This window comes from Myxine glutinosa, chromosome 14 (genome assembly GCF_964187855.1).
Source record: "Myxine glutinosa chromosome 14, kmMyxGlut1.1, whole genome shotgun sequence".
Taxonomy (NCBI): domain Eukaryota; kingdom Metazoa; phylum Chordata; class Myxini; order Myxiniformes; family Myxinidae; genus Myxine; species Myxine glutinosa.
In genome coordinates, this window is record NC_136274.1 from 39,027,238 (window position 1) to 39,054,601 (window position 27,364).

Genomic DNA, 27,364 nt, shown 5'->3' on the forward strand with positions numbered 1-27,364 from the left:
CAACAACCCCCTCAAAAAGGTTCATTCACTGAAAGTCTCACTCTCGCAGACATAATCTCCCTTGGGAAAGCTACATTTCAAAACTCCACTGCCCTACGTCTTGCTCAGCTTGACGCTGTGGAAACCAAGGCTTTCAAGATCATTGGAGTCTCTCACGATGAAGTTGAGTCTATGGACCGATCACTTCGCCATTGCCAACGGGTCGGTGGTCTCTGGCTTCTTCCACCTCATTTGTAATCTTGCACCCTCTGCCCTCTCTGTGCTTTGTCCCCTCCAGGTATATGCAGGACACACGTGGTCCACCAGCAACCTCCCTCCTAGTGAAACTGCCTAAATCCAGAACCACTGCTCACCTCCACTCATTTATTCCTCTTTTTCCCCACCTGTGGAGCCATCTTCCCCACTCTTTTCAATCTCATTCTTCCCTCCACGGGAGAATTCTTCTTCGCTCCTCTTCACCTCCACGACTGGAGCTGCACTGCAGCCACAACCATCGCCACCTTGTCGCCACCAACTCTGTGCCTGACGAAAGCCCTCACTGCTGCCTGTGACAAGGAATAGTACGAAACTTTGGTGCAGGAGGGGGTCATTCGTCTCATCATGGATGAGCTGCACAAACCCCAGAAACCATCACCCATCCACACACAAGCTCAGACTTTCCAACCTAATAAAAAAATCATGAAGGTGATAATATTTTTTGATATTTTTGTCATGTTCTTTGCAAAAAAACAAACAATGCCAGACAGGGCAGTGGAATGCAGGTATTTTGTGAGATTGCATTTACTGAATCAAATTTCCAACATGTATGATATGGGGAGGAGGCAGAGAGTTCAGGCCCGTACGTATGCAGTACATAATGGTGTTTGGGGATTGGGAGTGTCACAGGTTCAAACACATTGGCATAACTAACATGTAGATAGCCCTGACAATATATATAATCCATTTTACCTATGCAACCTCTTGTATGTACGTGTTATTGCAAATCTATGTAATCTTGAAACATCTGATTGTAATGGGAGGTCCCTAGCTTTCTTGTCTTGTATAAGCAACACAACTTTAGTATATTTTTCCTGCAGCACTTGTTCCTCCTCCAACTTCTCCTTTTGGGCCTAAATCTGCAATTCTGCTGACATCTCCTGCGTCTGTAAGTGTCCACACTCAAAAAGCCATCTCTGTCCTCCTTCTCCAGCTCTTTTCCTAAAGATACCTGCAAGTTGAGATTGAGATCATTCTTGGATTCTTTTTCTACATTGAGCAACGCTTCCAATTGCTTCTTCGGACTCCGATCTGTCGCATCGATTCCTGGGAGCGCTGGAAACAAAACTCGAAGATGCTTTTTGCTCCTATAATGCCGCCTCCTGTTACGTCTGCAATTGAAGCACTCGCACATGAACCTTCGACGTCGGTGAGTAAGTACTCTTGCGGAAATGGGTATCACTTTTTCTCTCCATATTTTCTGGCCACCAGGTGTTGTGGAGTTCATTCTCTCAGAATGTTTTGTGCGCTTTGAAATTACTTTTGCCGAATCCGTACAGTTGACCATTTGGCATTGTGGACTTGGCGATGCCTTTACATCATGAGGAATGTTGAGAGACTTTGACAGTCCGTTGCAGTTTCCACCAGATGACGGACTGTAAAGTTTATTTTGTGGCATTTTTGATTGGGAATCCTTTTGAAAGTTGTAGTTCTCTCGGAGGAGCGGATTGGAGTTTGTGGAGGACGAGGCGCATCGTGCGTTTGTGTTGTGGAAAGAATAGGTTTGTGCATGCTCTTCTAGCCGCTCTGGAGTTGTTCCAACATCAGTCGAGTCAACTTCCCGCAAGCAGAATAAAACCTTACATATTCGTCTAAGTCTTCGACTAGTCTTTTGTAGGTCGTAATAATTATCTTTTGAAGAACCCAAAATGCGCATCCGTTCTCTGGCATGTGCACTTGTCTCCTGGTGCGCCGTGGCTGATCCAACGACATGGTCTTGGCAGTTTTCTGGATTTGCTTGTCCAGAAAGGCCTTTCTTCCTGCAAATCCCAAGCCACCTCTTCCATCTCCTGACGATTCTGATCCATCCGGTTGGTTTATTAAGTGGTTCTTGAAACTCTGCGAATGGCAAAGATGTCGTTGACAGTAGTTGCATCTGATGGAGGTCCCTGATCCCCCCTGGTACTGTAAGACCAGGGTGCTGGCCAGGTGATAATGTGGATGACATGTTCTCTTGCACGATGTCTTGAGACTTGCCACCACCATTTTCAACTGGTGACATTGTCGTTGGCTCAAAACGTTGAAAATAGAAAAGTTCCTGCTCTCGAATGACCGCAACCTTCGTCTTTTGACGTCTTTTGCATCTGTGAAAGGAAAGTGCGTTTCATTCACAAAGTGGATTCACTCGATAATTTTACCAACTTAAGTATGTGTTCACACATGATCAAAAAAACCAGCTCTTTCAAAAGCAAAAAATCTTGAAATAACTCACGGAATATAAAGTTGATCTGCTATTGAAATTAGATGACCGAATGTATTCACCTGTAGGACATCCTGCCAGCACATTCTGATTTTGATGAAACAGCTCGATTTCCCCTACAATGACTTGATCTCTCGGCCAAAACAACATTATGAAACTTACCCACCATACCAACTCCTCTCTGCACATGTTTCAATTTCTTCAAAGTCAAAGCAGGGTGTTCCAATCATATTGAAGAACGTTTGGCCAATATCTCGAGCAGCATCGGTCTCGTTAGATGTCAGGAGGCACTCTTTGAATCTGCAAAGATGTATTCACAATGTTGGAATATTGATATGCAGGGAACCGTTTGAAAAGCAATAAAGTTTAAAATACTCTGCATCAAAACAAAATTGAAGCACTGATATCTGGACAATTTCATGTTGTGGATCCCCACTGGTCATTGGGAATCTGGGTCATAGGGAGGATTTGGAAAAGTTTTCTTCTGTGTTGAGGTTTGAGCTAGAACACAGAATGGATAAGGACAGAACAGAATGAAAAGAACAGCAGAAAGAGAGTAGGGGCCTCCAACAGCAGGGCCGAGTAGGAGACTTGGAGAAGATTGAGGGTAAGGGGAGGAAGCGAGTTGAATAATATGGATACAGCCGCAAACTCTCAATCACAGAGGTGGAAGGAAAAACTGGAACCTGGAAAGAGGAGGGTTTGGGGAGGTTTAATGGTGGTAGAAAAGATCATGGTTTTGGATTGGGGATGATCTGAAATGGTGGTGAACAGCTCTCTTGAAGACCTGTAGGGAAGAATGTCATTGAAGAGGATGTGCAGGTTGATTCCAGAGATGGGGGGGGGGGGGGGTGGAGGAATGAATGGAGGTGAACAGTGATTCTGGATTTAGGTAGTTTCACTGGAAGTGGGTTGATGGTGAACCGTGTGAGTCCTGCAGATACCTGGTGGGGGAGGGATTAGAGGGGGAGACAAAGCACGGAAAGGGCAGAGGATGCACGATCAGAAAGAAGGAGGTGGACCACTGAACTGTCTCTGATGATTTTCCTTTAATAACATCAACCTCAGTAAGTCTCAGAATTATATTCTGTCAGCAGAAGCTAATGCTGTCACATCTAGCCAGCTATCACTATGGCAACAGAGTGTTAAACTGTCAGCTTGCAAACTCAATTTGTTAGTTGTGATCTTCTGGTATTCACAACTAAGGTGGGTAAGAGAACGCAACACGCTGCCGTCCATGGCCCGGATCTTTGCCTTACTACCATCCTAACTTTCCTCTTCTTCACTCTGAAGACAATGGTCCCTGGCCATTTCATTGTCCATTCAGATGGAAAACGTTGCAGTTATTGTCCCCCGTCGCACCGCTGAGCGAAAGGGGGACTATGGTTTTCCCCTCCGTCCGTGTGTCCGTCCGGGCATGCGTGCGTGCGTGTGGGTGTGTGTGCGTGCGTAAGCGAAGGACCGCATTCGAATTTTGTGTGTGGGTGCAACCCACGTCAAAATCAAAGATGGCCGCCACCATGTATGTCTGAACCTTGTGAGCAGAATATCTTGAAAAATAAGCGAAGTACCAACTTCTAATCTTGTGTGTGGGTGTATCTAGGCATAGGGAAGAACGCTATTGGAAATTGGGTCGCCACGTCAAAATCCAAGATGGCCACCTCCATGTATGTTTGAACCTTGTGAGCGAAATATCATATCATTGCATGTTTTCTGCCTCTTCCACTTTGTCAACTCAACTCACATCACTTCCCCGACGGGAGACCTAGGCATAACGCTTGTTTTGTAGATATTTTTTGGTATCTTTTTCAAATATTCCCAAAGGGGGTATTTTATCACTTCAGTCATTCCAATTATACAACTGGTACTGTGTGTGCCAAAACAAAAATCGATAATTCATTCATTTTTATGCTGAATTACATAAAACGTCAGGAGTATATGCTACATCCTGTGTGACATGGGTGTACCAAATATCAAAAGCAGCCCAGAACTCATTACTTTAATGTAGCACTCAGAGTTGATGGTCAAGGCATTACCGTCCTCCAATTGGAACCAGAACGGTCCGCTGATGGTTCCATGCTCGCTCATTGAACACCAGGCCGTGCACAACCTCATCGGGTGGTACTGTGTGTGCCCCAGTAGACATTGTTCCGTGAGTTGACTTGGCCATTTTTTTTTTTTTTTTTTTTTTTGGGCATACTGAATCGAGGCTCGTGAAAGAGCTAACATTTACTTCACAAACAAATCAACCAGACAAACAAAATATATAAAAAGAGGGAGCGGAAAACAAGATGGGGAGAGAAGGGGAAGCACACAAACACAACATTTGAGAGCAGGGAGATGTGTGGAAGGGAGAGGGCTTGGGGGGGAGGAGGCGTGGGAAGGGAGAAGTATAAAACACAAGGACACCAAGGACTTCCAGGACAGAAGTTGGTATTTCAAAAAAGTGGAATTGGGGTGAAATTAGCGGGGGTAGAAAAGATCAAGGTTTTGGATGGGGGAAGATAAGAGATGGTGGTGAACAGCTGTTTTAAAGACCCGGAGGGTGGAGTGGGATTGAAGAGAGTGAGGGAGTTTGTTCCAGAGGTGGGAGAAAAGAGGAATGAAGGAGTGAAGGTGAGCAGAGAGTCTTGATTTTGGCAGTTTGACCATAAGAGGGTTGCAGGCAGATCTTGTGCGACCTGTAGGAATATTTGCGGGACAGAGCCCAGAGAGAGCTGGGGGGGGCAAGGCCAGAGAGGAGTCGGTAGAAGATGGAAAGACCACCAACCTGCCTGCGGTGAGTGAGTGAGAGGCCCTTGGAGTTAGCTTCATCGCGGGAGATTCCAATGATTCTGAATGCTTTGGTTTCAACAGCGTGAAGACGAGCTAGGTGTGAGGCAGGAGCACCAGCCCAGAGGGGAGAGTAGTATTCCATTGAGCTGTGGATGAAAGCCTTGTATGTGGTGAGGAGCTCAGGTGTGCCAAGGAAGGACTTCGCACGACGGAGGATTCCCAGTCGGTGACTGGCTTTGGAGGCCAGATTAGAAATGTGGTTTTCCCAGGAAAGATCATGGCAGATAGTGAGACCCAAAAGCTTGAGTGACAGAACTTCTTGGGGAGGATTATTCAGAAAGTGGATGGGAGGGTTGTCCAGTCAGTCTTTTCGGAGAGACATCGTAAGAGTGTGAGATTTGTCAGGATTGAAAGACATGTGCCACTTGTTTGCCCAGTCTGTGATTTTGTCCAGGTCTGCAGAGAGTGAGGAGGCAGCAGACTGCCGATCTGAGGGATGAAGAATGGAGCGACAGAGAGTAGAGTCATCAGCAAAGAGATACAGAGGATTTTCAAGAGAGTCAGAGAGATCATTGATGAAGACCAGAAAAAGCACAGGGCCCAGAACACTGCCTTGTGGAACTCCAGCCTGAACAGAAAGAGGAGATGAGAGAAACTCATTCAGGGCCACACGTTGACTACAACTAGAGAGGAAGTCCGCCAGCCACGCGTGGAGATTTCCATGGATACCAATAGAGGAGAGTTTGGTGAGCAGAGCGGGGTGCCAGACCGTATCGAAGGCACGTGATATGTCAAGGGAGACTGCTCTAATTTCCTATTTGGCATTGAGGACCTCCATCCATTGTTGAGAAAGCAGAAGCAGCATGTCCAGAGTAGAGTGTCCAGGTCTGAAACCAAATTGATGATCAGAGATCAAGCCATTGGAGAAGAGGAAAGATTTCATATCTGAAGCAATGATGGATTCCATGACTTTGCTGATAATTGGGAGAAGGCTGATTGGTCTGTAGTTGCTGGGATCTGTTTTTGCACCTTTTTTGTGCAAAGCGGTGATGTTGGCAGATTTCCAAGCAGATGGAAGATGACCTTGAGCAAAAGAGAGGGTGAAGAGAACAGAGAGAGGGAGTGAAATGAGCAGGAAATTAGAGCAGTGCTCGCATTAAGCAAGAAATGAGCCTCGTCGGAGAACCAAATGTCATTGAGAAAACCAGGCCCTTCCTCCATTTTCTCCACAAACCACTGAGCCATTCAAGTCGCTTGTTTTTATCTGGCCCATTGAGTTTGTGTCTAACTTGTATTCTGCATGGATAAAGCTTCATGTCATCATGGAGAATCCATCTGAGACTTGACACTGTCATGAGGAAGTCCACTGCCCTCTCACACTGTCTCCCTGGTGACATTCCAGGTTGCAAAAAACACCTTCCACTTTTACTGTTGGTGTAAAAATTGACTTTTATCTCCCCCTTCTGCCCCTCCCCTCAGCACAAACAATACTGGGTACACTCCTGGTGTCCTAGAGATTGTGGGTTAAAATACATCTTGAAGTAGCAGTATTAAGGATCTGAATTCTAAGCTGCCGGAAATTGAGCTGGTCTAGTCTGCATATGTCTGCCGTCACGCAATGTGACGGACTCTTAAATGTCCTTCAAGTTACCCACTTCCTTCAGATGAAAAAATAAAGTGTGGTGGCGTTAAAAGTTTTCATATTATATCAGATGGTAAAAAGCTGTTCACTATCGATTCAGCTTGGCAAGAGGGAGTTGCCTGGTGGTGGCGGCTTAACGGTTAAGATGTGCAACAGCTGCAGGTCCATTCCAGTTTCCTGGTTTGAGTCCCGTGGGTCATGTCAAAACAATCGCGACCGCCAACCAAGTCCAGATTCCCGAGTAAGTTCGCGGGCCTGTTTTCCACGTTACAATACTTGTGGGACCGTGGAATGAGCCGGGTGAAGCGCTGACAGACGTCCGTGAACTGATCTAATTCGGCCGAGCAAACATTGGTCACGAGTGCGGTCTAACACAGTTTCAGCCTCACTCCAACTACACTGCAACCAGCATAAACAACTAAACAAAGCACCCAGAACAAACTCAATCCACCTCAAGATCAAGTGCATTTAATGAAAGGAAATGGCGTGGGGAAAGGAGACAAGAATGAAGCAATCAGAATGAAACAATCTAAATAACAATAAAAAAGTGAATCGAAAAAAACCCGTAACCCTTACCAAATATTCGCCCTTAAACAAACTAAGTGATGAATGTTAGATTCCTTAATTATGACAAGTGATATTACATGACAAGTGATGTACATCAGGAATTTACAGGACCATGAAGATACTTGGTCGGACAAACTGGAGTCGAGAGTAGAGAGTAAAAGAAACATAAAAGACAGATGACAGAGGAAAGACCAGAAAATATAGGGTCACAAGAATAATAAGGCGAGATACAATGGAAGGGTTTTAATAACAAACGTTATGGCAACTCTGGGCGCCACTTGCACGGCCCACGCCCTCACTAAAGCTGCCGTCCTCGGCCCGGTTATCACTCCCATCGAAGTTGTATTCGCAGTCCCCCATCCCATTGAATTCGGCCTCTCTCGTCTTCAACAGGCAGAACTTGGCAAGAAGGAGTTGCCAAAGCTCGAGCCTTCACTCCTGGCAGATCAGCAAGTCCCGCCAAGCTGCAGGACCAGACCGTGTCACAAACGCATGTCGAACGGCATGATACTGGGCACCTCGTGCCTGGTACTCATTCCCATTGATGCCTTTTTTGGCTCGGTCTTTGCTGCTTTCGAAATCGTTATATTTGGCACGGCTCTTGGTCCTTTCCATCCCAGGCGAGAGGGAGGCAGCAAAGCGTGCTGCATCCTGCTGCCGCCATCTTGTGCGTGTGTATGCATAATATGCATAGTATAATTGGTGCAGAAGCAATGACTGAAAATGATGTGCAAACAATGTCTCAACATCTTCCATTTGTGCTTGTACGAGTAAAAGTGAGGCAATGTAGAAAAGAGCCATGGTTCTTGCCTTAACTATTTCTGAACCTTACAACTTGTGTTCATCTCTTCTTATTTCAAGGCTATTCTTGCCTCCTGTTGGTTTTGTCACCTCAAGGTCTTTATTCAGGCAACGACTTCACAAAATAATGTTTTCAACACGATGTTCAAGGCAGACCAGACATGGAAGTTCCTGTGATCAGTCCTTGTATCTGAGCAATATAACCCAGGCACGACTCTCAACCCAGCTATACCTTACGACTATACCTAAACGAACACACCTTAAGAGTTACCTTTGGGTGGGGAGGGTGGGGAAGCACCCTGCAATAGATAAATACTCTTGTTACCTTCTTAATTAATCAGAGTTACAAAATCAAAGGAAATTTCACTTTACAATTGCTTTTCTGCATAAAAAGGAATAAGAAGCTGCATGGTACTTACTCAAGGTCACAATCACAGTGTGAGATCGTGTACCAGCGGTAGTTGTGATAACCGTACTTCGACTCAAAACCATGGATGTAGTACTTACAGGTATCATGTTCACGGCAACACCTGTCTGTACTCTTATATTTACCTGGGTGGGGAAGAGGGAAAGGAAGTTGGGGGGGTTCGATCACCATAATTGTTGCGTTGATCACACACAATACATTTCAAACTGATCGGACTAAGCATTGTACTTGTCGAATTATGACGTCATAATTAAGGCACCGATGACATCATCATGAACAACACTTATTCCCCATGCAGAGTTCTTTACAATGAACCATGTTTCAATGTTTTCCATGGAGCGGTTTCAGAGATAGAGGTGCAAAGTTTTTCCAAGATGGCGCCCGTACCGTGTAACCCATGGTCATAATCTATATATATAAAACACAGTTTGTGTGTGTGTAATGTTACCGATAGACTCCTAAACGGAGAGGCTCACGTACTTGATATTTGGCACAGAGCAGGCCATTGAGCCTGGGAAGCACATGGCCGACCTAAAAATTTATTTCATAATATTTTTTTACCATATTTTTACCTCAGCGCATTTCAGCGAGGAATATTATGCACGGAATCTGACCGGTGGCAGAGCAGTGCGCTGATTCGCTCAGAGCTGACGTGATGTTCCTTGCCGCCATTAACTCAGTTACGCGTTCGCACGTATTTCAGAGCGAAAAGCGATTGCGTTTTTTCACATTTCAGCGAGGAACATTGCCATTCACACCACATAGGTTTTTTTTCTTTCATCTTTAGATCCATATTTTTTTTCAGCGAGGAATATTATACACGGAATCTGAATCGGTGGCAGAGCAGCGCGCTGATTCGCTCATTCGCGCTCATTGATGACGATCGTGATGACGTGATCACGAATGATGTTCGTGACGCAATCACGTGATGTTCCTTGCCGCCATAAACTCACAGCAAGTAGCATAGATTTTAGCATGATTAGCATTTATCATGATTTAGCATGATTTAGCATAGATAGTAGCATGTTTCACATAGATTTTTTTTCAGCGAGGAATATTATACACGGATTCTGACCGGTGGCAGAGCAACGCGCTGATTCGCTCAGAGCGATCACGTGATGTTCCATGCCCGCCGCCAGTTGGCTTCACTTTTCACGGAGTATGAGCGTTCTATATATTTTCAATTCAGTGCGCCCGACTCGCTCACGTACTTGATTTGTGGCATAGACATGGCCATTGGGCCTTCACGGTGTAATTTGTGCGAAGCTTTTGTCCGAGTGAGCTTGAGTCAAGAGGGCGAATGTACGGGTTGGGAATGTACGGGTCTCCCTTCCCCCACCCGGCAACGCCGGTACTGGAGGGCGTCACAGGATCGGTGAGTCTCCAAAATCCGCTTCGTGCTGTTGCGAAGATTCAGGACGATGTCGCGATTGTTGTGCTGCTCTCCGACCATGAGAACTGCAACGTCATTGTTGACTGGCCCTCCCCTTCCCTCCCCCTTCCCCCTCGCCTCCCCTCCCCCGCCCGGCAATGCCGGGTACTTCTGCTAGTTATCAATAAAAATTCTACAGGAGGAGGTGCCCCTCTGGTTATAATTTCATGTCCATCGGACCAATAATTGCAGCGAAAATAAAAATGTAATACTGATCAGATCAAGCGTTGTACTTGTCAAATTATGACATTGAAGGAGCTGGGGCTCCCACGTCGATCGGAAGAATGGACGCGACAAAAAGCTGGAATTCATCTGAGTTGCTTTATTGAAATCAAACACTCAGGCACTCTGAAAACCCGTTTATCAGTCAGCAATATATATCTATTAACCCAGGGGGTTTGCCCAGGCCCGGCGCCAGGGGGCGTGGCCCAGCGTCCTAGCTGCGGCCTGGCAAGTTGAGGGCGAGCCTGCCCGGGCGTCCTGGACGAGCCCGGCATGGTGATCGCTCCGCGTCCTTGATAGGTGCAAGGCGATTGTGAATACCCAGCGGCAGCCGCTACACACGTCCCCCCAGAATCGACTTGCACCGGCAGGGTCAATTTGAGGGGGGTCCTGATGACCCGGCCGAAGCGACCCCTGGCGGGTCGTGGGAGGGGGTCCGGTGAGGTGGTGGGCGGTCGAGTGGGGGGCACCGTGGACGGGGGGCGGCCTCGCCGCGGCGGAAGGGCCACCCGTGGTGGGTGGTCGACGTCCACGTGCGCCGGCTTGAGGCGGTCCACTGCAATCCGGTCCGACCTGCCGCCGATGTCGATGACGAACGACTTGTCGTCCCGTCGCAGCACCCGGAAGGGCCCGTCGTACGGCGGCTGGAGTGGCCACCGATGTGCGTCGTGACGCACAAAAACATACTCCGCTGTGCGGAGTGCTGGGGGGACGTAGGACTGGGGGTCACCGTGGTGGGATGTTGGCACGGGGGCAAACCGTCGGGCGGCCTCCTGGAGGTCCGAGCGCTGGTGAGCTGCGGACCAGGGACTGGTAGCGTCGGGCACGAATTCGCCCGGGACGCGTAGCACCTGGCCATAGACAAGCTCGGCGGTGGATGCCTGGAGGTCCTCCTTGGGGGCCGTGCGAAGGCCCAAAAGGACCCACGGCAGCCGGTCGGCCCAACCGCCGTCTTGAAGGCCGGCCATGAGCGCGGCCTTCATGGAGCGGTGGAATCGCTCGCACAACCCGTTTGCTTGGGGGTGGTAGGCCGTAGTACGGTGGAGCTTGACCCCCAGGTTGCGGGCGACCGCGCCCCACAGCTCGGAGGTGAACTGTGGTCCGCGGTCTGACGAGATGTCCGCCGGTGCGCCGAAGCGGGCGACCCAGGTGGCGATGAAAGCCTGCGCCACGTCGGCGGTGGTGGTGGAGACGAGGGGAACGGCCTCCGGCCACCTGGTGGTCCTGTCCACCATGGTGAGCAGGTGTGTGAACCCCCGTGACGGGGGGAGGGGGCCCACCAGATCCACGTTGACGTGGTCGAAACGTCGTTCGGGCACGGTGAAAGGTGCCAGCGGGGCCTGGGTGTGTCGGTGGACCTTGGCCCGTTGGCAGGCCGTGCAGGTGCTGGTCCAATCGCGGACGTCCCGACGAAGGCCGTGCCAGACGAAACGCGCCGACACCAGCTTCTGGGAAGCTTTCCGGCCCGGGTGGGAAAGGCCGTGGAGGGAGGCGAAGATGCGGCGTTGCCAGGTGACGGGCACGATGGGGCGAGGCTGGCCTTGGGAGACGTCGCAGAGCAGGACAGTGTCCGCGCAGGGGATGTCGGCCAGGCGGAGGCCCGTGTCCGCCGTCCGGAGGGCTTGCACCGTGGTGTCGGTGGTTTGGTCCGCCGCCATAAGCGCAAAATCCACGCCCAGGTGGACCGCGTTCGCGCTGGCCCGGGAAAGACAGTCGGCCACGGCGTTGTTTTTGCCGGCGACGTGCCGGATGTCCGTGGTAAACTCCGACACGGCGGAGAGGTGGCGCTGTTGGCGGGCCGACCATGGCTCCGTGACCTTGGCCATGGCGTAAACCAACGGCTTGTGGTCGACGAACGCCGTGAAAGGTCGGCCCTCCAGGAGGTGGCGGAAATGGCGGACGGCCAGGTGTAGACCGAGGAGCTCCCGGTCAAACGTGCTGTATTTGAGCTCGTTCGGCCGGAGCTGCCGGCTGAAAAAAGCGAGTGGCTGCCAAACCCCGTTCAGCCATTGCTCATGTACGGCGCCCACCGCGTAGTCGGAGGCATCCGTGGTGAGGGCGATGGGAGCGTTGAGCACCGGGTGAGCGAGCAGTGTTGCGTCGGCGAGGGCCCGCTTTGAGCGTTGGAAGGCCGCATCCATTGCTGCGGACCAGGCGATGTCGTGCTTGGCCGGCTTGCCCCGGAGGGCTTCGTAGAGGGGCCGCATGAGTTGAGCAGCGCGGGGCACGAAGCGGTGATAAAAATTCACCATTCCCAGGAATTCCTGCAGGGCCTTTATGGTGCGGGGACGCGGGAACGTGGTGATGGCCTCGACCTTGGTTGGCAGCGGCACGGCCCCGTTCTTGGTGATGTGGTGGCCCAAAAAATCAACGGCCGTCGTGCCGAAGTGGCATTTGGCCGGGTTGACGATGAGGCCGTGCTCGCTGAGGCGCCCGAACAGTGTTCGGAGGTGGAGGAGGTGCTCGGCCCGGGACGTGCTGGCGACGAGGAAGTCGTCCAGGTAAACGAAAAGGAACGGCAGGTCACGCAGCACGCCGTCCATCAAGCGCTGGAACGCCTGAGCCGCGTTCTTGAGGCCAAACGGCATCCGCAAGAATTCGAATAAGCCGAACGGCGTGATGACTGCCGTTTTAGGGACGTCGGCCGCCCTGACAGGTACCTGGTGATATCCCCGTATGAGATCAATTTTCGAAAAAATGACCCGTCCCGCCAGACGGGCGGAGAAGTCTTGGATATGTGGGATCGGGTACCTGTCGGGGGTGGTAGCGTCATTGAGACGGCGGTAGTCGCCACACGGGCGCCATCCACCCCCCGGCTTTGGCACGATGTGCAGTGGCGAGGCCCACGCGCTATCGGAGCGCCGCACGATGCCGAGGTGCTCCAACGCGTCGAATTCGGCCTTCGCTACGGCGAGCTTGGCTGGGTCGAGGCGGCGGGCCCTGGCGTAGACCGGCGGGCCCGTGGTTGGTATGTGGTGCTCGATCCCATGCCGTACTGCGACGGCCGAAAACGTCGGCCGCGTGAGGGCCGGGAACTCCGTGAGCAGGCGAGCAAACTCGTTCGCCGCCGGGACGGTGCATGCCAGCTCGGTCGGCGCGGAGCTGCTCAATGTGCATACCAGGGAGCTGAAGGTTTCAGCGTTGATTAAACGACGCCGTTGGACGTCCACCAGCAGTCCGTGTGCGCAGAGGAAGTCGGCGCCTAGCAGAGCCATGGGCACGTTGGCGGTTACAAACGTCCAAGCAAAGCGTTGGCCGCCGAAGCAGAGGGTGACGTTGCGCGGGCCGAAGGTGCGGATAGTCGATCCGTTGGCCGCAACCAAGGAGGGGCCGCAAACCGCGGATTGCCTGTCCTGGTCAGAGGCGGGTATGACGCTCAGTTGGGCGCCGGTGTCGCACAGGAAGCGCCGTCCGGACGCTTTATCCGTGATGAACAGTAAGTTGCCCGTGTGGCCGGCGCTCATGGCTGGTAATGAACGCCGGCCCGGCCGTTTCCCGGCCTGCCGAAGGTGCACGGGGGTCGGCATGTCCGGGCCTTTTGTCCGAACCTGGCATGATAGTAACACCACGCTTGGTCGGGTGGAGGCCTCGGTCGTCGTGCTGGAGGTGGTCGGCACGGTAGAGCGGCCGCCAATTGCGTCGGCAGTTCGGCCGTCGACCGTGCCGGGTGCCCGGGCGCCATGGTTGTTGCGTCGGACGGCGGTGGGTCCCATGTCGCCGCTGCGATGCGCCGTCCTGCGGCGGAGATCTTGTCGGCTTCTCTGGCAAGGGCCCGGGGATCTGTGATCGTCGTGCTTGCCAGGGCGAGGCGTACCGGGTTAGGCAGCTGACGGAGGAACAGCTCCCGGAACAGGAATGCCGGAGAGTGCTCGCCGAGCAGTGAAAGCATGTAGTCCATTCGCTCGGAAGGGCGCGTGTCGCCGAGCTCAGGCAGTTCGAGCAGGCGCCGTGCGCGTTCCGCCGATGGGAGGGCGAAAGCATCGAGGAGAAGCTTCTTAATCGCGCCGTATTTGTCAGCGGCTGGCGGGCTTTCGAGGAGGCTCAGGGCGCGGGCCGCGGTAGCCGACCCGAGCGCAGCTACCACATGGTGGAAGCGGGTGTCGTCGGCCGTGATGCCTCGCAGGGCGAACAGGGACTCCGCCTGTGCGAACCAAACCGCCGCGTGAGCCTCCCAGAAGGTAGGCAGTTTAAGGGCGACTGCCGTGTCCATGTCGATAGGTCACCAATGAAGGAGCTGGGGCTCCCACGTCGATCGGAAGAATGGACGCGACAAAAAGCTGGAATTCATCTGAGTTGCTTTATTGAAATCAAACACTCAGGCACTCTGAAAACCCGTTTATCAGTCAGCAATATATATCTATTAACCCAGGGGGTTTGCCCAGGCCCGGCGCCAGGGGGCGTGGCCCAGCGTCCTGGCTGCGGCCTGGCAAGTTGAGGGCGAGCCTGCCCGTGCATGCCCGGGCATGCCCGGGCGTCCCGACCGAGGCCTGGCAAGTTGAGCGCGGGCCTGCCCGGGCGTCCTGGACGAGCCCGGCATGGTGATCGCTCCGCGTCCTTGATAGGTGCAAGGCGATTGTGAACACCCAGCGGCAGCCGCTACAACATCATAATGAAGGCACCGATGACATCATTAATATATCTTCCGCATGGGGAGTACTTGACAATGAACCATGTTTCAATTTTTTTGATTGAGCGGTTTCGGAGATATAGAGGTGCAACTTTTTTCCAATATCCATCCGTACCACGTGACTTACATCATGATTATCACTAAAACATTTTACATGAGGAGACGCTGCAATGGTGCAAAGTTTCGTGTCAATCGGACCAACACTTGCTGAGAAAATGAATTTTTGAAATACAGACACATTCGTACATACGTGTGCCACATGTATGCACGCAACCGATCGCTTAACCCCGCCTCTTGCTTCGTGAGCGCAGGGTAATTATGATGACTGTAATGTAATGCAGTTCCTGCTCTAATGCTCCATGTGTGTGCGTGCGCATGTCGGTTCCGTGTTGTGTGAAATACCATATGCTCTTGCGACTTGCGAGTCGAACGGGATCACGTGAGATCTCGCGAGAGTACGCTAATCAGCCATGGCCTGACAATAAAACAGTTCTCCTAAATGGTGTCAGAAGTGGGATCTACTTTGACTTCTACATAGATTACTGTACTTTGCAAACATTCAGTGTTTGATTTGCCTTTTTTTCTCAATTTATACCTCTCTGTTCATGCTACACCTTGGCGTTGATGTTGTCGTCACCCTTCATTATGTGGAGTTCTCTACACAGGAAACATCTAATCTCCAGACAGTGACTTGTCCAGGCTGACATGAACTAGTGGACCTCCCTGCATGGATGGCGCATTTCACATGTTAATCCAGCTGTCCTCTCTGGAATCACGTGACTGTTAAGGATCTTGCATGAGTATGCCTGATTGGAGCAGGTATTTGGCTCTTTATCTGTACAATTCAATAGTTTAATCCACATAGGTTGGCATCCATGACTATTACAGAGGCCACAATATAATTCACATCGGGCCTGAATCACAGCACACAGATTCACACCATTTTAAATCCATGTGATGGACACAATATCTATTCATTGATTAATTAGTGCTCTTGCTGGAGGTACACAATAATACTATAATTCGAGAAGTGTCCGTTTGTGGGTGCGTTTGTGTGTTTGTTTGTTTGACCTTCATAAACTGAACCACTGAACATAAAAAGTTCAAAATTGCTGGTTGTACTCTGTGCACAGGAAGATGTTAGGTGGGGGGGGGGGAGGGAGAAGGGAGAGGGGTAGTCTGGGTGGGTGGTGGGTGAGGGGAGAGGTGGAGTCTGGGTGGGTGATGGGTGGAGAGGGAGGTGGAAGTCAGATTGGGTGGGGGGTAGAAGTCAGGGTGGTGAGTGGGGGGGGGGGGAGTCTGGGCGGGGGATGGGTGGGGAGGGGGGTGTAAGTCTGGGTTGGTGGTGGGTGGGGAGGAATACCCTTGTGTTCTGAGGAGGAACCAGGTAATGCTCTAGAACAGTACACATAAAGGGGCGCCAATTTGATTCATACAGTTGCAGGAAGATATAAATGTATTTTATTTGCCAGATGAAGGGCATCTCTTTATATGAACTTTTAAATGTAAACCATGATTGGTGTAATTGGTGAAAACAAAACAGCAACTCAGGTACAGTCAGTCATCTATCTGTATATCTACATATCTGGGCAGTGTCTGTGTTGTCACTGAACTACTTACCCTCCCTCAAACTTTGGTTTCCGTGGTTGTGAATTGTTTTTAATAACGTGGTGGTGAGGTGTTTTGATTCAGGTGGTGATGATGTGTTTTGAATCAGGTGGTGGTGAATCAAGCTAGTATATATATATACACACATGATGTGTTTTGAATTACGTAGTGGTGTGGTGTTTTGAATTATGTGCTGGTGAGGTGTTTTGAATTATGTGGTGGTGAGGTGTTTTGAATTATTTGGTGGTGAGGTGTTTTGAATTATGTGGTGGTGAGCTGTTTTTAATTATGTGGTGGTGAGGTGTTAAGAATTACGTGGTGGTGAGGTGTTTTGAATCAGGTGGTGATGATGTCTTTTGAATTACGTGGTGGTGAAGTGTTTTGAATTACGTGGTGGTGAAGTGTTTTGAATTACGTGGTGGTGAGCTGTTTTAAATTACGTGGTGGTGAGCTGTTTTGAATTACGTGGTGGTGAAGTGTTTTGAATCAGGTGGTGATGATGTCTTTTGAATTATGTGGTGGTGAGGTGTTTTGAATCAGGTGGTGATGATGTCTTTTGAATTATGTGGTGGTGAGGTGTTTTGAATTACGTGGAGGCGAGGTGTTTTGAATCAGGTGGTGATGATGTCTTTTGAATTACGTGGTGGTGAGGTGTTTTTAATTACATGTTGGTGAGGTGTTTTGAATTACGTGGTGGTGAGGTGTTTTTAATTACATGTTGGTGAGGTGTAATGTCCCAAACTTCCAGTCTGCACCTACCCCTCCCGTATGTATGTGCTAAGGGGTTCTTTTTTTGAAATTGTAATATTTTTTTTTAACCTAAATCTTCAACCTAAATTACTTATAAAAATGTAATATCACAAACACCACAAATAAATTTGTGCAAAATAATTGTTTGTATTATGATTGGTGTAAATCATGACAACACAACAACTCAGGTACAGTCATTATCCTCAGCTAAAGCAAGCCCGTTCCTCTGTAATGATGCGTAGCGAGCCGAGCCAACACGACGTGACCAAAAGTATGCAGACCCCCTGCTAATTAGTGGATTCAGCTGTTTCAGCCACCCATTGCTGACAGGTATATATAATCAAGCACACAGCCATGCAATCTCCATAGACAAACATTGGCAGTAGAATGGGCCGTACTGAAGAGCTCAGTGACTTTCAACGTGGCACGGTCATAGGATGCCACCTTTCCAACAAGTCAGTTTATCAAATTTCTGCCCTGCTGGAGCTGCTCCGGTCAACTATAAGTGCTGTTATTGTAAAGCGGAAACGTTTTGGAGCAACAACAGTTCAGCCACGAAGTGGAAGGCCACACAAGCTCACAGAATGGGATCGCCAAGTGCTGAAGCGCATAGCACGTAAAAATAGTCTGTCCTCAGTTGCAACACTCACTACGGAGTTCCAAACTGCTCTGGAAGCAACGTCAGCACAACAACTGTTCGTCGGGGTTCATGAAATGGGTTTCCATGGCTGAGCAGCTGCACACAAGCCGAAGATCACCATGCGTAATGCCAAGTGTCGGCTGGAGTGGTGTAAAGCTCACCGCCATTGGACTCTGGAGCAGTGGAAGCTCATTCTCTTGAGTGATGAATCACGCTTCACCAACTGCCAGTTTGACGGACGAATCTGGGTTTGGCGGATGCCAGGAGAATGCTACCTGCCCAAATGCATAGTGCCAACTGTAAACATTGGTGGAGGAGGAATAATGGTCTGGGGATGTTTTTCATGGTTCGGGCTTGGCCCCTTAGTGCCAGTGAAGGGAAATCTTAACGCTACAGCATACAATGACATTCTAGACGATTGTGTGCTTCCAAGTTTGTGGCAACAGTTTGGGGAAGGCCCTTTCCTGTTTCATTATGACAATGGCCCCGTGCCAAAGTGAGGTCCATACAGAAATGGTTTGTCGAGATCGGTGTGGAAGAACTTGACCGGCCTGCACAGAGTCCTGACCTCAACCCCATCGAACACCTTTGGGATGAATTGGAACGCTGACTGCGAGCCAGGCCGAATCACCCAACATCGGTGCCCGACCCCACGACTCACCAATGCTCTCGTACCTGAATGGAAGCAAATCCCCGCAGCAATGTTCCAACATCTAGTGGAAAGCCTTTCCAGAAGAGTGGAGGCCATTATAGCAGCAAAGGGGGGGGACCAACTCCATATTAATGTCCATTATTTTGGAATGAGATGTTCGATGTTCAGGTGTCCACAAACTTTTGGTCATGTAGTGAATATATATGTGTATACATATATATATATCAGTCACTATGCGACCTTCATATCATCAGTGGAGAACCGCTGTATTTATAATCTGTATTTATAATCCGTAATGACGCACTGCTGGATGGTTCCTCTGGAACTTTGCAGGCAAGGCAGACGTGCATGGCGATGACGTCATGTTGTCCGCTCATTAGGTTGGAGAACCAGATTACAGATACCATTATATATATATATATATATATAAATACATATATACATATATACACTACCGGTCAAAAGTTTTAGAACACCTCAATATTTCCAGTTTTTATTGAAATTTATGCAGTTTAATGTCTCAATGTACTCTGAAATTAAGCATAGAACAAATAAACAATTGGAGATAAAAAAAATAAATCATAGAAGCATTTTGTTCAACAAAATTTTATTTAAAATTTTGACTCAGCAAAGTAGCCACCTTTTGCAGATATAACCCGCCGAAAACACTTGTGGCATTCTTTCTACAATGGAAATCAAATATTGTTCGGGAAGGTCTTCCCAACACTGTTGCAGCAGTTCCCACAAATGTGTTGCACTTGTTGGTTGCTTTGCTTTCACCCTTCTGTCCAGTTCATCCCAAACCAGCTCGATGGGGTTTAAGTCTGGAGACTGTGCTGGCCATTCCATGATTTGAAGCCTACCGTCTTGTTCTTTTCCTCAAAGGTAGTTTTGACATAGCCTGGAGGTGTGTTCAGGGTCATTATCTTGCTGTGGGATGAACCCCTGACCAACAGGGCGTATACCAGAGGGTATTGCATGGCGCTGCAAAATGCTGTGGTAGCCCTTTTGGTTCAGGGTGCCAGTCACTCTGTGCAAGTCACCAACTCTAGATCCAGCAAAAGGGCCCCAGATCATGTTTGACAGTTGGTGTCTCACACTGAGGAACCATCCTTTCACCTACTCGACAACAACAAACAACAGGCATTTTAAGGCCATTTTCCCTGCTTGAGCGGGGGTTAGCCTTGCGGACCCCATAACAATCTTCGCCATTTTGCCCTATTTTCTACATCTCCCCTGGCTAACCCCCTTGCCCGCATTTCTTCTTCCACCATCTTTAGCCAAGTCTTTCTCAGTCTTCCCCGTCCTCTACTTCCTGCTACATTCATTTCCATCACTCGACTCAACCAGTCACTTTAATCCTTCCTCAACACATGACCAAACCATCTCAAACTGTTTCTCTTCACAGCATCAACCACAGGCTCTATTCCCATCATCTTTCACAATTCATCATTTGTCTTCCTTTCTCTCAACGATACTCCACACATCCACCAAACCATTCGCATTTCCACTCTTTCCAGCCTTCGTTGCTGCTCTACGTTCATTACCCATGTCTCGCTCCCATAAATCATAACACTTCTCACACATGCAGCATACACCTTTCCCTTCAGCTTCAACGACACTCCCCTCCTCGTCAGCACGCCACTCAGTTCCCAAAACTTCTTCCATGCACATCTCACTCCAACAACCGTTGCTGAGTCTGATCCACCTTCTCCATTCAGAATGTCTCCGAGGTAGCAAAATGTTTTCACACCTTCCAGCTTCACGCCGTCTCCAAGATCCAACTCAACATATCCTCTACCTGCAGCTCCCTCTGTGCACACCTTAGATTTGAATGTAGCTGCTACACTGGTTAATGACCCTCTCAAACCACTACATTTTTGATGAACCCACTCAGCGCACATTGTACATTGAATGGAGTTCACTCTGACACCCTTCCTGCACAGAGCACACGGCCACTTCCCAGTTCTTTCCACCTCACCACATGCTTTTCCACTTGCCATCATCTTCGTCTTTCCGATATTCACCTTCAGACCTTTTGTCTCCATACATTCCTTCCACTTGTTCATCTTCTCCTTCAGTCCATCCATACTTTCTTCAATCAACACCAGATCATCTGCATACAACATCTCCTACGTTAAACCCTCCTTTACGTTCCGAGCCAGCACCTCCATCACAGCTACAAATAGTAGTGGACTTAGTACCGACCCCTGATGCACTCCCACCTTCACCTCAAACTCACCACTGTTCCCATCCTTCGTCCTTACAGCTGTGCGTGCTCTCTCGTACATTGCCATCACTACTCTGATCAACCATTCCTCCACTCCTAACTTCCTCAATGCCCATGTCACTACTTCACGTGGAACCCTATCGAATGCTTTCTCCAGATCAACAAACCCAAGAAACAACTTCTTCCTCTTTTCCATGTACTTCTCCTGCAACTGCCTCACAATAAAGAGCGCGTCTGTCGTTCCTCTTCCTGGCATAAATCCAAACTGCTTTTCGTCGATCTTCACTTTCTTCCTTATGCTCCTCTCGAACACCCTTTCCAATACCTTCATTCCATGCTCCAATAACTTTGTCGCTCGATAAGAGCCACACTCCAGAGGGTCACCTTTCCCCTTTTATTGAGGGATGAGGGTACTCACTTCCCAATCTACTGGAATGCGGCCTTCTTTCACCACCAGATTGCAGATTTCTGTCATTCTCTTCACACCCCTAACTTCCTGCTGCCTTCAACATATCTCCCACAACTCCCGTCAGCCCTCCCGCTTTTCTATTCTTTATTGCTTTTATCGCTTCCTCAACTTCCTTCACAGTTATCTTCTCTGCCGGTCCTAAAACTGGGTTACTCTCGATGTTGCCATCCCATTCATTCTCTGCATTCAACAGCATTTCGATATGTCTCTTCCATCTTCCTTTAATTCCTTCTGGGTCCACAACGATTTGTCCCACTTCATCCTTCAAGCAACTCACCCCCATCACATCACACCTCTCTTGCACTATCTGCTTTGCAATCCTGAATACCGCTCTCTGACCCCCTTCCGAATCCAAGCGTTCTCCGAACATTTTCCTACATGCCTCTTGCGCCTTTGCTACTTCTTTCTTTGCAGCCTTATTGGCTGGCTGCCTTACAACTTTCATGCTCTGCCTTTTCTGCCCCCGCACCCTTTGCCTTCTGCCACTCCTTGAACTTCTTCCTCTTCTCGTCAATCCTCTTTCCAACTTCATCATCCCACCACCATGTTTCCTAGTGCCTCGGTGGCCCTTTTTTCCATCCACATACCTCACCAACGGCTCCAAAAAGACTATCTTTCATTGACTTCGAAGCACTTTAAAGCTCAACCACATCATCCGCTACCATACTCAGCCTCTCTTTTAATGCCTCCCTCACTGTCACCTCTTTCAACCTCTACACCTTCATTCTCGGTTGGTACTTCACCCACCGAGCTCTCCTCGCACCTTTCACCCTTATATCGCAGACAACCAAGTGGTGCTGTGAAACAGCCTCCTCCCCCGGGATCACCTTTGTGTCCCGGAGGTGCCCCCTATCTCGCCTACGTACCATCAGGTAGTCAACGGTTGTCGTCGACCCACCTGACGTGTATGTAACAAGCTTATTATCCTCTTTCTGGAACTGAATATTACAAATCAACAAATCAGCTCCATCAGCAAACTCCAAAATCCTTTCACCTTCTCCATTTCTCACACCATATCCGTAACCCACATGAACTCCCTCAAAACCATCCATACTCCTTCCCACATGTCCATTTAGGTCTCCTCCTACCACAACAACCTCCTCATCTTTCACGTTTTCCATCAGCTTCTCTATTGCACACCAGAACTTGTCCTTGTCCTCATCGCTCCGACCAACCTGCGGAGCATATCCCGAGATGACGTTAACCAAGTGCTTTACAATTTCGCCTGCTCGACAGTGTACAAAAACCCTGCATGATGAACCAAAGATTTAAAATTTTGATTCATCGGTCCATAATAACTTCTTCCTGTCTTCAGTAGTCCACTGGTGGTGCTTCATGGCCCAGGCAAGCCTCTTTTTCTTATTTTGCCATCTTAGCAATGGCTTTCTTGCTGCCACTCGACCTGTCAAACCTGCAGCTCGAAGTCTTGTCTTCACAGTTTAAACTGAGACTTGGTTACTTCGACCAGTGTTAAGCTGTGCTTGAAGCTGTTGTCCTGTGAGCCGCCTATCACGCAAGCTGTTGACTCTCAGAAACTTGTCTTCTGATTCTCTTGTGGTTTTGGGTCTGCCAGACCTCTTCCTGTCAGAGTTTCCTCCAGTTTCCAATATACTACTTCCTGCAGTGCAATGTTTTCCAAATAATGCTTCAGAGGGTGTAATAACAGTCTGTTCCAATCCTGCTTTTATACAGACAGGGGGTTTGTAATCAAGTAATCAGCAGATGTTGGGACACCTGTCGGAATTGTTTGCATCAACTTTCAAGGCTTAATTTACTTACATTGCAGCAGAACAGCTGTAAATTGTTAACCCATTGCTTGTTCCCTGAAGGAGGCCTTTTTTTTACAATGCAACTGTGCAATTTACATTATTTTCCCGTTTGTGCTAACCTAAACTTTTTTTTGAACCTCGAGCAGTTTACTGCTTACCTTTGTACCATTTCAGGTTATTCACTGGACATTAAACTGCATAAATTTCAATAAAAACTGGAAAAATTGAGGTGTTCTAAAACTTTTGACCGGTCGTGTATATATATATATATATATATATATATATATATATATATATATATATATATATATATATATATATATATATATATATATACTGTATATATATATATAAATATATATATATATATATATATATATATATATATATATATTGTTACTGATCGCGGTTTAGATGTTACTTTGCCGAGCGAAGGCTCCGCGACCGAACAGTTGTTCCCCGACTCACCCGATTCACCCAGAACTTTGGCCGTATCGCACCGCAGCTGCCCAATCTGGGAAAAGACTAAAACGATGAAATGCAAAGAGGAAAAGGAATAAAACGAGAAGACGGACAGAAGAGTAATTGGATTTATTGTACACACAAGCAAAAAGAAAGCAGTCACGTTTATTTACAACACATAAGACGCAGGTGACACAGTGCAAATACTAGCTTATACAGACTTAATTAACCCAGGGACAGAACAAACAAAACAAACTCACGTACACAAGAAGGGTGGAAAGGCAGGAGGTGGATGGCTGGAGGGAGAGGAAGGTCCAAGGGGGTCCTGCAGCACGATCGGCGCGTTTAGCAGCCGCCGTTCCTTCACGGCCTTGCTCAAAACCGCCGTCCAGGCCCCAAGTGGCTGTTGGGTGGTGTTGCTGCTGTGGCCTCCGCTGCTTTCCCAGGACTTGTCTGACTGTCTGGTCCAACCCTCAACTCTTTCTTGGTCCACTCACTCCTCACCACCGACTCCTCACCGCAACCAACGCAACCACTGACCACCTTCACCACCGACTCTTCACCACCGACTGACCCAACGCAACCAACGCAACCGACTGACCTCCGACTCCACTGACTCACCCAACGCAACCAACGCAACCAACTGACCACCGACTCCACTGACTCACTGACCGACTCCACTGACTCTTCAACGCTTCTTGCGCGCGCGCCTTTATAGCGCCTCCAGCGATCAAGCCGCCGGCCTTTTGGACACGCCCATCGGTGTGCTCACCTCGGCCCTGGTTGGTCATGCGACCCTCTGGCTCCGCCCTTGATGACGACGGGCGGGCACGCCCCTCTTCCCCGACCCGAGCCCTTGTTCAATGGTGGTTTTGGAGGGGAGGTAATTGGCAATCGAGGCTCGGCGATGACGAAAGGGGATGTGAAGGAAATGGAGATTTTGGGGATGGGAATGAAAGGGGATCTATTCTCTTTCACTGGTGCAATGGAGTACTTCAATTAATGGGAGACACAGCCTTACTCTAAAACACAGAATAAGATATAACTATCAAACAGGGGTATTCTATTATTGGCTGACGTGTATGCTTGTGGACTAATTATGGGATGCCCTTTCACCTTTACACAGCTCCGGAGGCAGGGGGCGCAGAATAAACAATAATAATAATTTACACAATCAAAAAAACATACAGTCCTCATATCCGCAACAATATATATATATATATATATACGTATATATATATATATATATATATATATATATATATATATATATATATATATTCCTCGGACTCAGTTTTGTATACATATCTTGATATCTCGGACTCAGTTTTGCTAATTGTCGATTATATGAGACAGCTGATGAATTCTCTCCAAAAGACGCCCGAGAGGAGACGAAACTGTGCACGCGAATAATCCACCACAATGCAGTTGTTGTACTAATTTGCATTCTGACCTCAAATCCATAAATTGTTTGCAAAACAATGAGCGTCTCTCAAAAAAGATAAAAATTTGGATGTGTAATTAATTGTATATATAGTCCAATGTATATTCTGCAGGGGCTGCAGGTGTTCTAAATCAAAAATCATCCGATTTGACACAAGCGCTTCATGGTGGAGTCAATTTTTGGAATGAATAATTTTATCAGCCTTTTTGCCACAAGTGTATTGTCTTCTTCTTGTTGTTGACATTTGGGGAAGAAATTCATATTTATTATGAAAAAAAACTTTCGAGTATGGTTATATAAGTCATATTTCAATCGGGTCGAGTTCACGCATGTGTACACACACACCTGGCTGTCAGGTGTATCACATTGAATGTCCCCCATAGGCCAGCGCAGAAATGTATTCATGGTGCCAAACCACAATGGCCTTCTCTTTTCGAAGGCTATCGCAGACAAGGCAGCTGGGGTTTTTTGGCTCCTGTACGAATCATGGGTGTGACTCTGCACATAAGTTCATGATTTTAAGACCCCTCATGTAGACCTAAATTTACGTCAAATCTTTCAAATCCTCAGTTTTCATTTACATGATTATTGCATCATTCTGACTTCAAATCCATGATTATCCTGGGACCTGTGTCTCAGTGATTGACCCCAAATGGGGGGAAAACCCGAAGATGATGAAAATCGGACTAGTGCGAGTTTGTGACTTCAACTCTTGAACTATGGAAACAAGAATTGCGAAAAACGCAGCCATACGACGACAAGAGCACGAGCTTAGATTCATCACTTGAGAACCAAAAAGTACCGTGCGTACCAAGATCGTCGAAGGACTCCGCGAGTGTACCTGTGCCGCACCACAGCGTCCCTGGGTAGACCAGCCTCTTGGACCGTGCCGAGCGTGAAAGCCACCTGTTACCGGAGGGTAACGCACCTGGATTTTCACCGTTATTATCGAGTACGGGAAGAGCCCGCACACGTAGACGTTCTCGGTTCAGGTGAAGGCTGGTGATGAAAAGACCTGTCCATATGAGCCAACGGTCCATCGTGCTCGGCCTGCTGCGGTACGTGCTGAGTGAGGGCGCGCACTCTTCAGGGACTTTGTTTAGGACGAGTATACGGGGCTGGGCTTGGAGCTGTTCTGTGTGGGAATTAAATTAATGTGACCTTTATAACACCAGTCACCGTGTTGTGTCTAAAGATAAAAACATCCCCGTGTTTGGAGAAAGAGATCTCCGTAGGTGCGCGACCAGGTACCGACGAGGGCGGTGTGCAATTATTGTGACACTATTTTACACATTTATAGTTCCGGACTTGGTTATAGTTCTTGGTTATAGTCATTTATAGTTCTCTCTGCCTCTGTTTCACCAGCAGGACCAGTAAATGTAAGTTGCTGCTTTTTTTTTTGCGAAGGTTGAATTGATTTCAAGGATGCTGAAACCACAAAGTCCCCACTGCCAGGGGTAAAAAGAAACAAAGGGAGATACCAAAGGAGCAATAGAAAGATGAGGTGATGTTCGAAATCAAGACAGGAGGGGTGTGTGTGTGTGTGTGTGTGTGTGTGTGTGTGTGTGTGTGTGTGTGTGTGTGTATGTATGTGTGTATGTGTGTGTGTGTGTGTGTCTGTTTGTGTGTGTATAGGTACGTGTGTGTGTATATGTATGTTTTTTGTTTGTATATTTGTGTGTGTGTGTGTGTGTGTGTGTGTGTGTGTGTGTGTGTAATGTATGTTTGTGTATGTATATGTATGTGTGTGTGTGTTCATATGTATGTATGTGTGTGTGTGTGTGTGTGTGTGTGTGTGTGTATGGAGACACATTTGTAAGGTATGAAAATATTGTCAGCCCTTTTGTTGAAATATCCATTTTGATAAGGTTGTCATTTATATTTAATTCTTACAAAATCTTAAAGCCTGTTATCATTATATTAACAACAGTTAAATAAGCTAGAAGTATCTTTCATCATTTATGGTCGTCATAAAGTGGTCTCACAGGTTATAACAACACCCCAAAATAGACTAGGCTGGTGCAAGATATCCCTCACCTGCCCCTCTCGTATTATATACATCCTGCTTAGTCATTTTTACCTTTGCCACCAAAGGTGGACGGAGGTTATGTATTCAGTATATTCATCCATGTCTATCTGTGAGCGGGATATCTCAAATGGGTATGGATGGATTTGGGCAAAACTTGGTGAGCAGGTTGGGTGTGTGACAAGGACGAATTGATTCGATTTTGGTTCAGGTCAGAATCCGGATCCGGCCTATCAGTGGATACAAAACGTAAGCTGTTCTACCTGGTGGAGGTATGCACTCTACTGAGTGCCATACTTGTTTTCAATATTTTTTTGATGTTCCATACTCTTAACAGAGCGTAGGTGCTGCCGAAGCAGTTTCCCA

At 48.3% G+C, this 27,364-nt stretch overlaps 1 protein-coding gene across 1 annotated transcript; it reads right to left on the reverse strand.

The window, feature by feature from the left end:
* Nucleotides 1-698: 698 nt before the first annotated feature.
* Nucleotides 699-26,072, reverse strand: LOC137439341 (uncharacterized). The gene is made up of 4 exons (XM_068135057.2): nucleotides 25,784-26,072; nucleotides 8,660-8,792; nucleotides 2,618-2,755; nucleotides 699-2,339 (listed from the first exon to the last, which is right to left on the reverse strand). The coding sequence occupies exons 1-4, from the start codon at nucleotides 26,010-26,012 to the stop codon at nucleotides 974-976; spliced, it is 1,866 nt and encodes a 621-aa protein (XP_067991158.1). The 5' UTR covers nucleotides 26,013-26,072; the 3' UTR covers nucleotides 699-973.
* Between the last annotated feature and the right edge of the window lie 1,292 nt (nucleotides 26,073-27,364).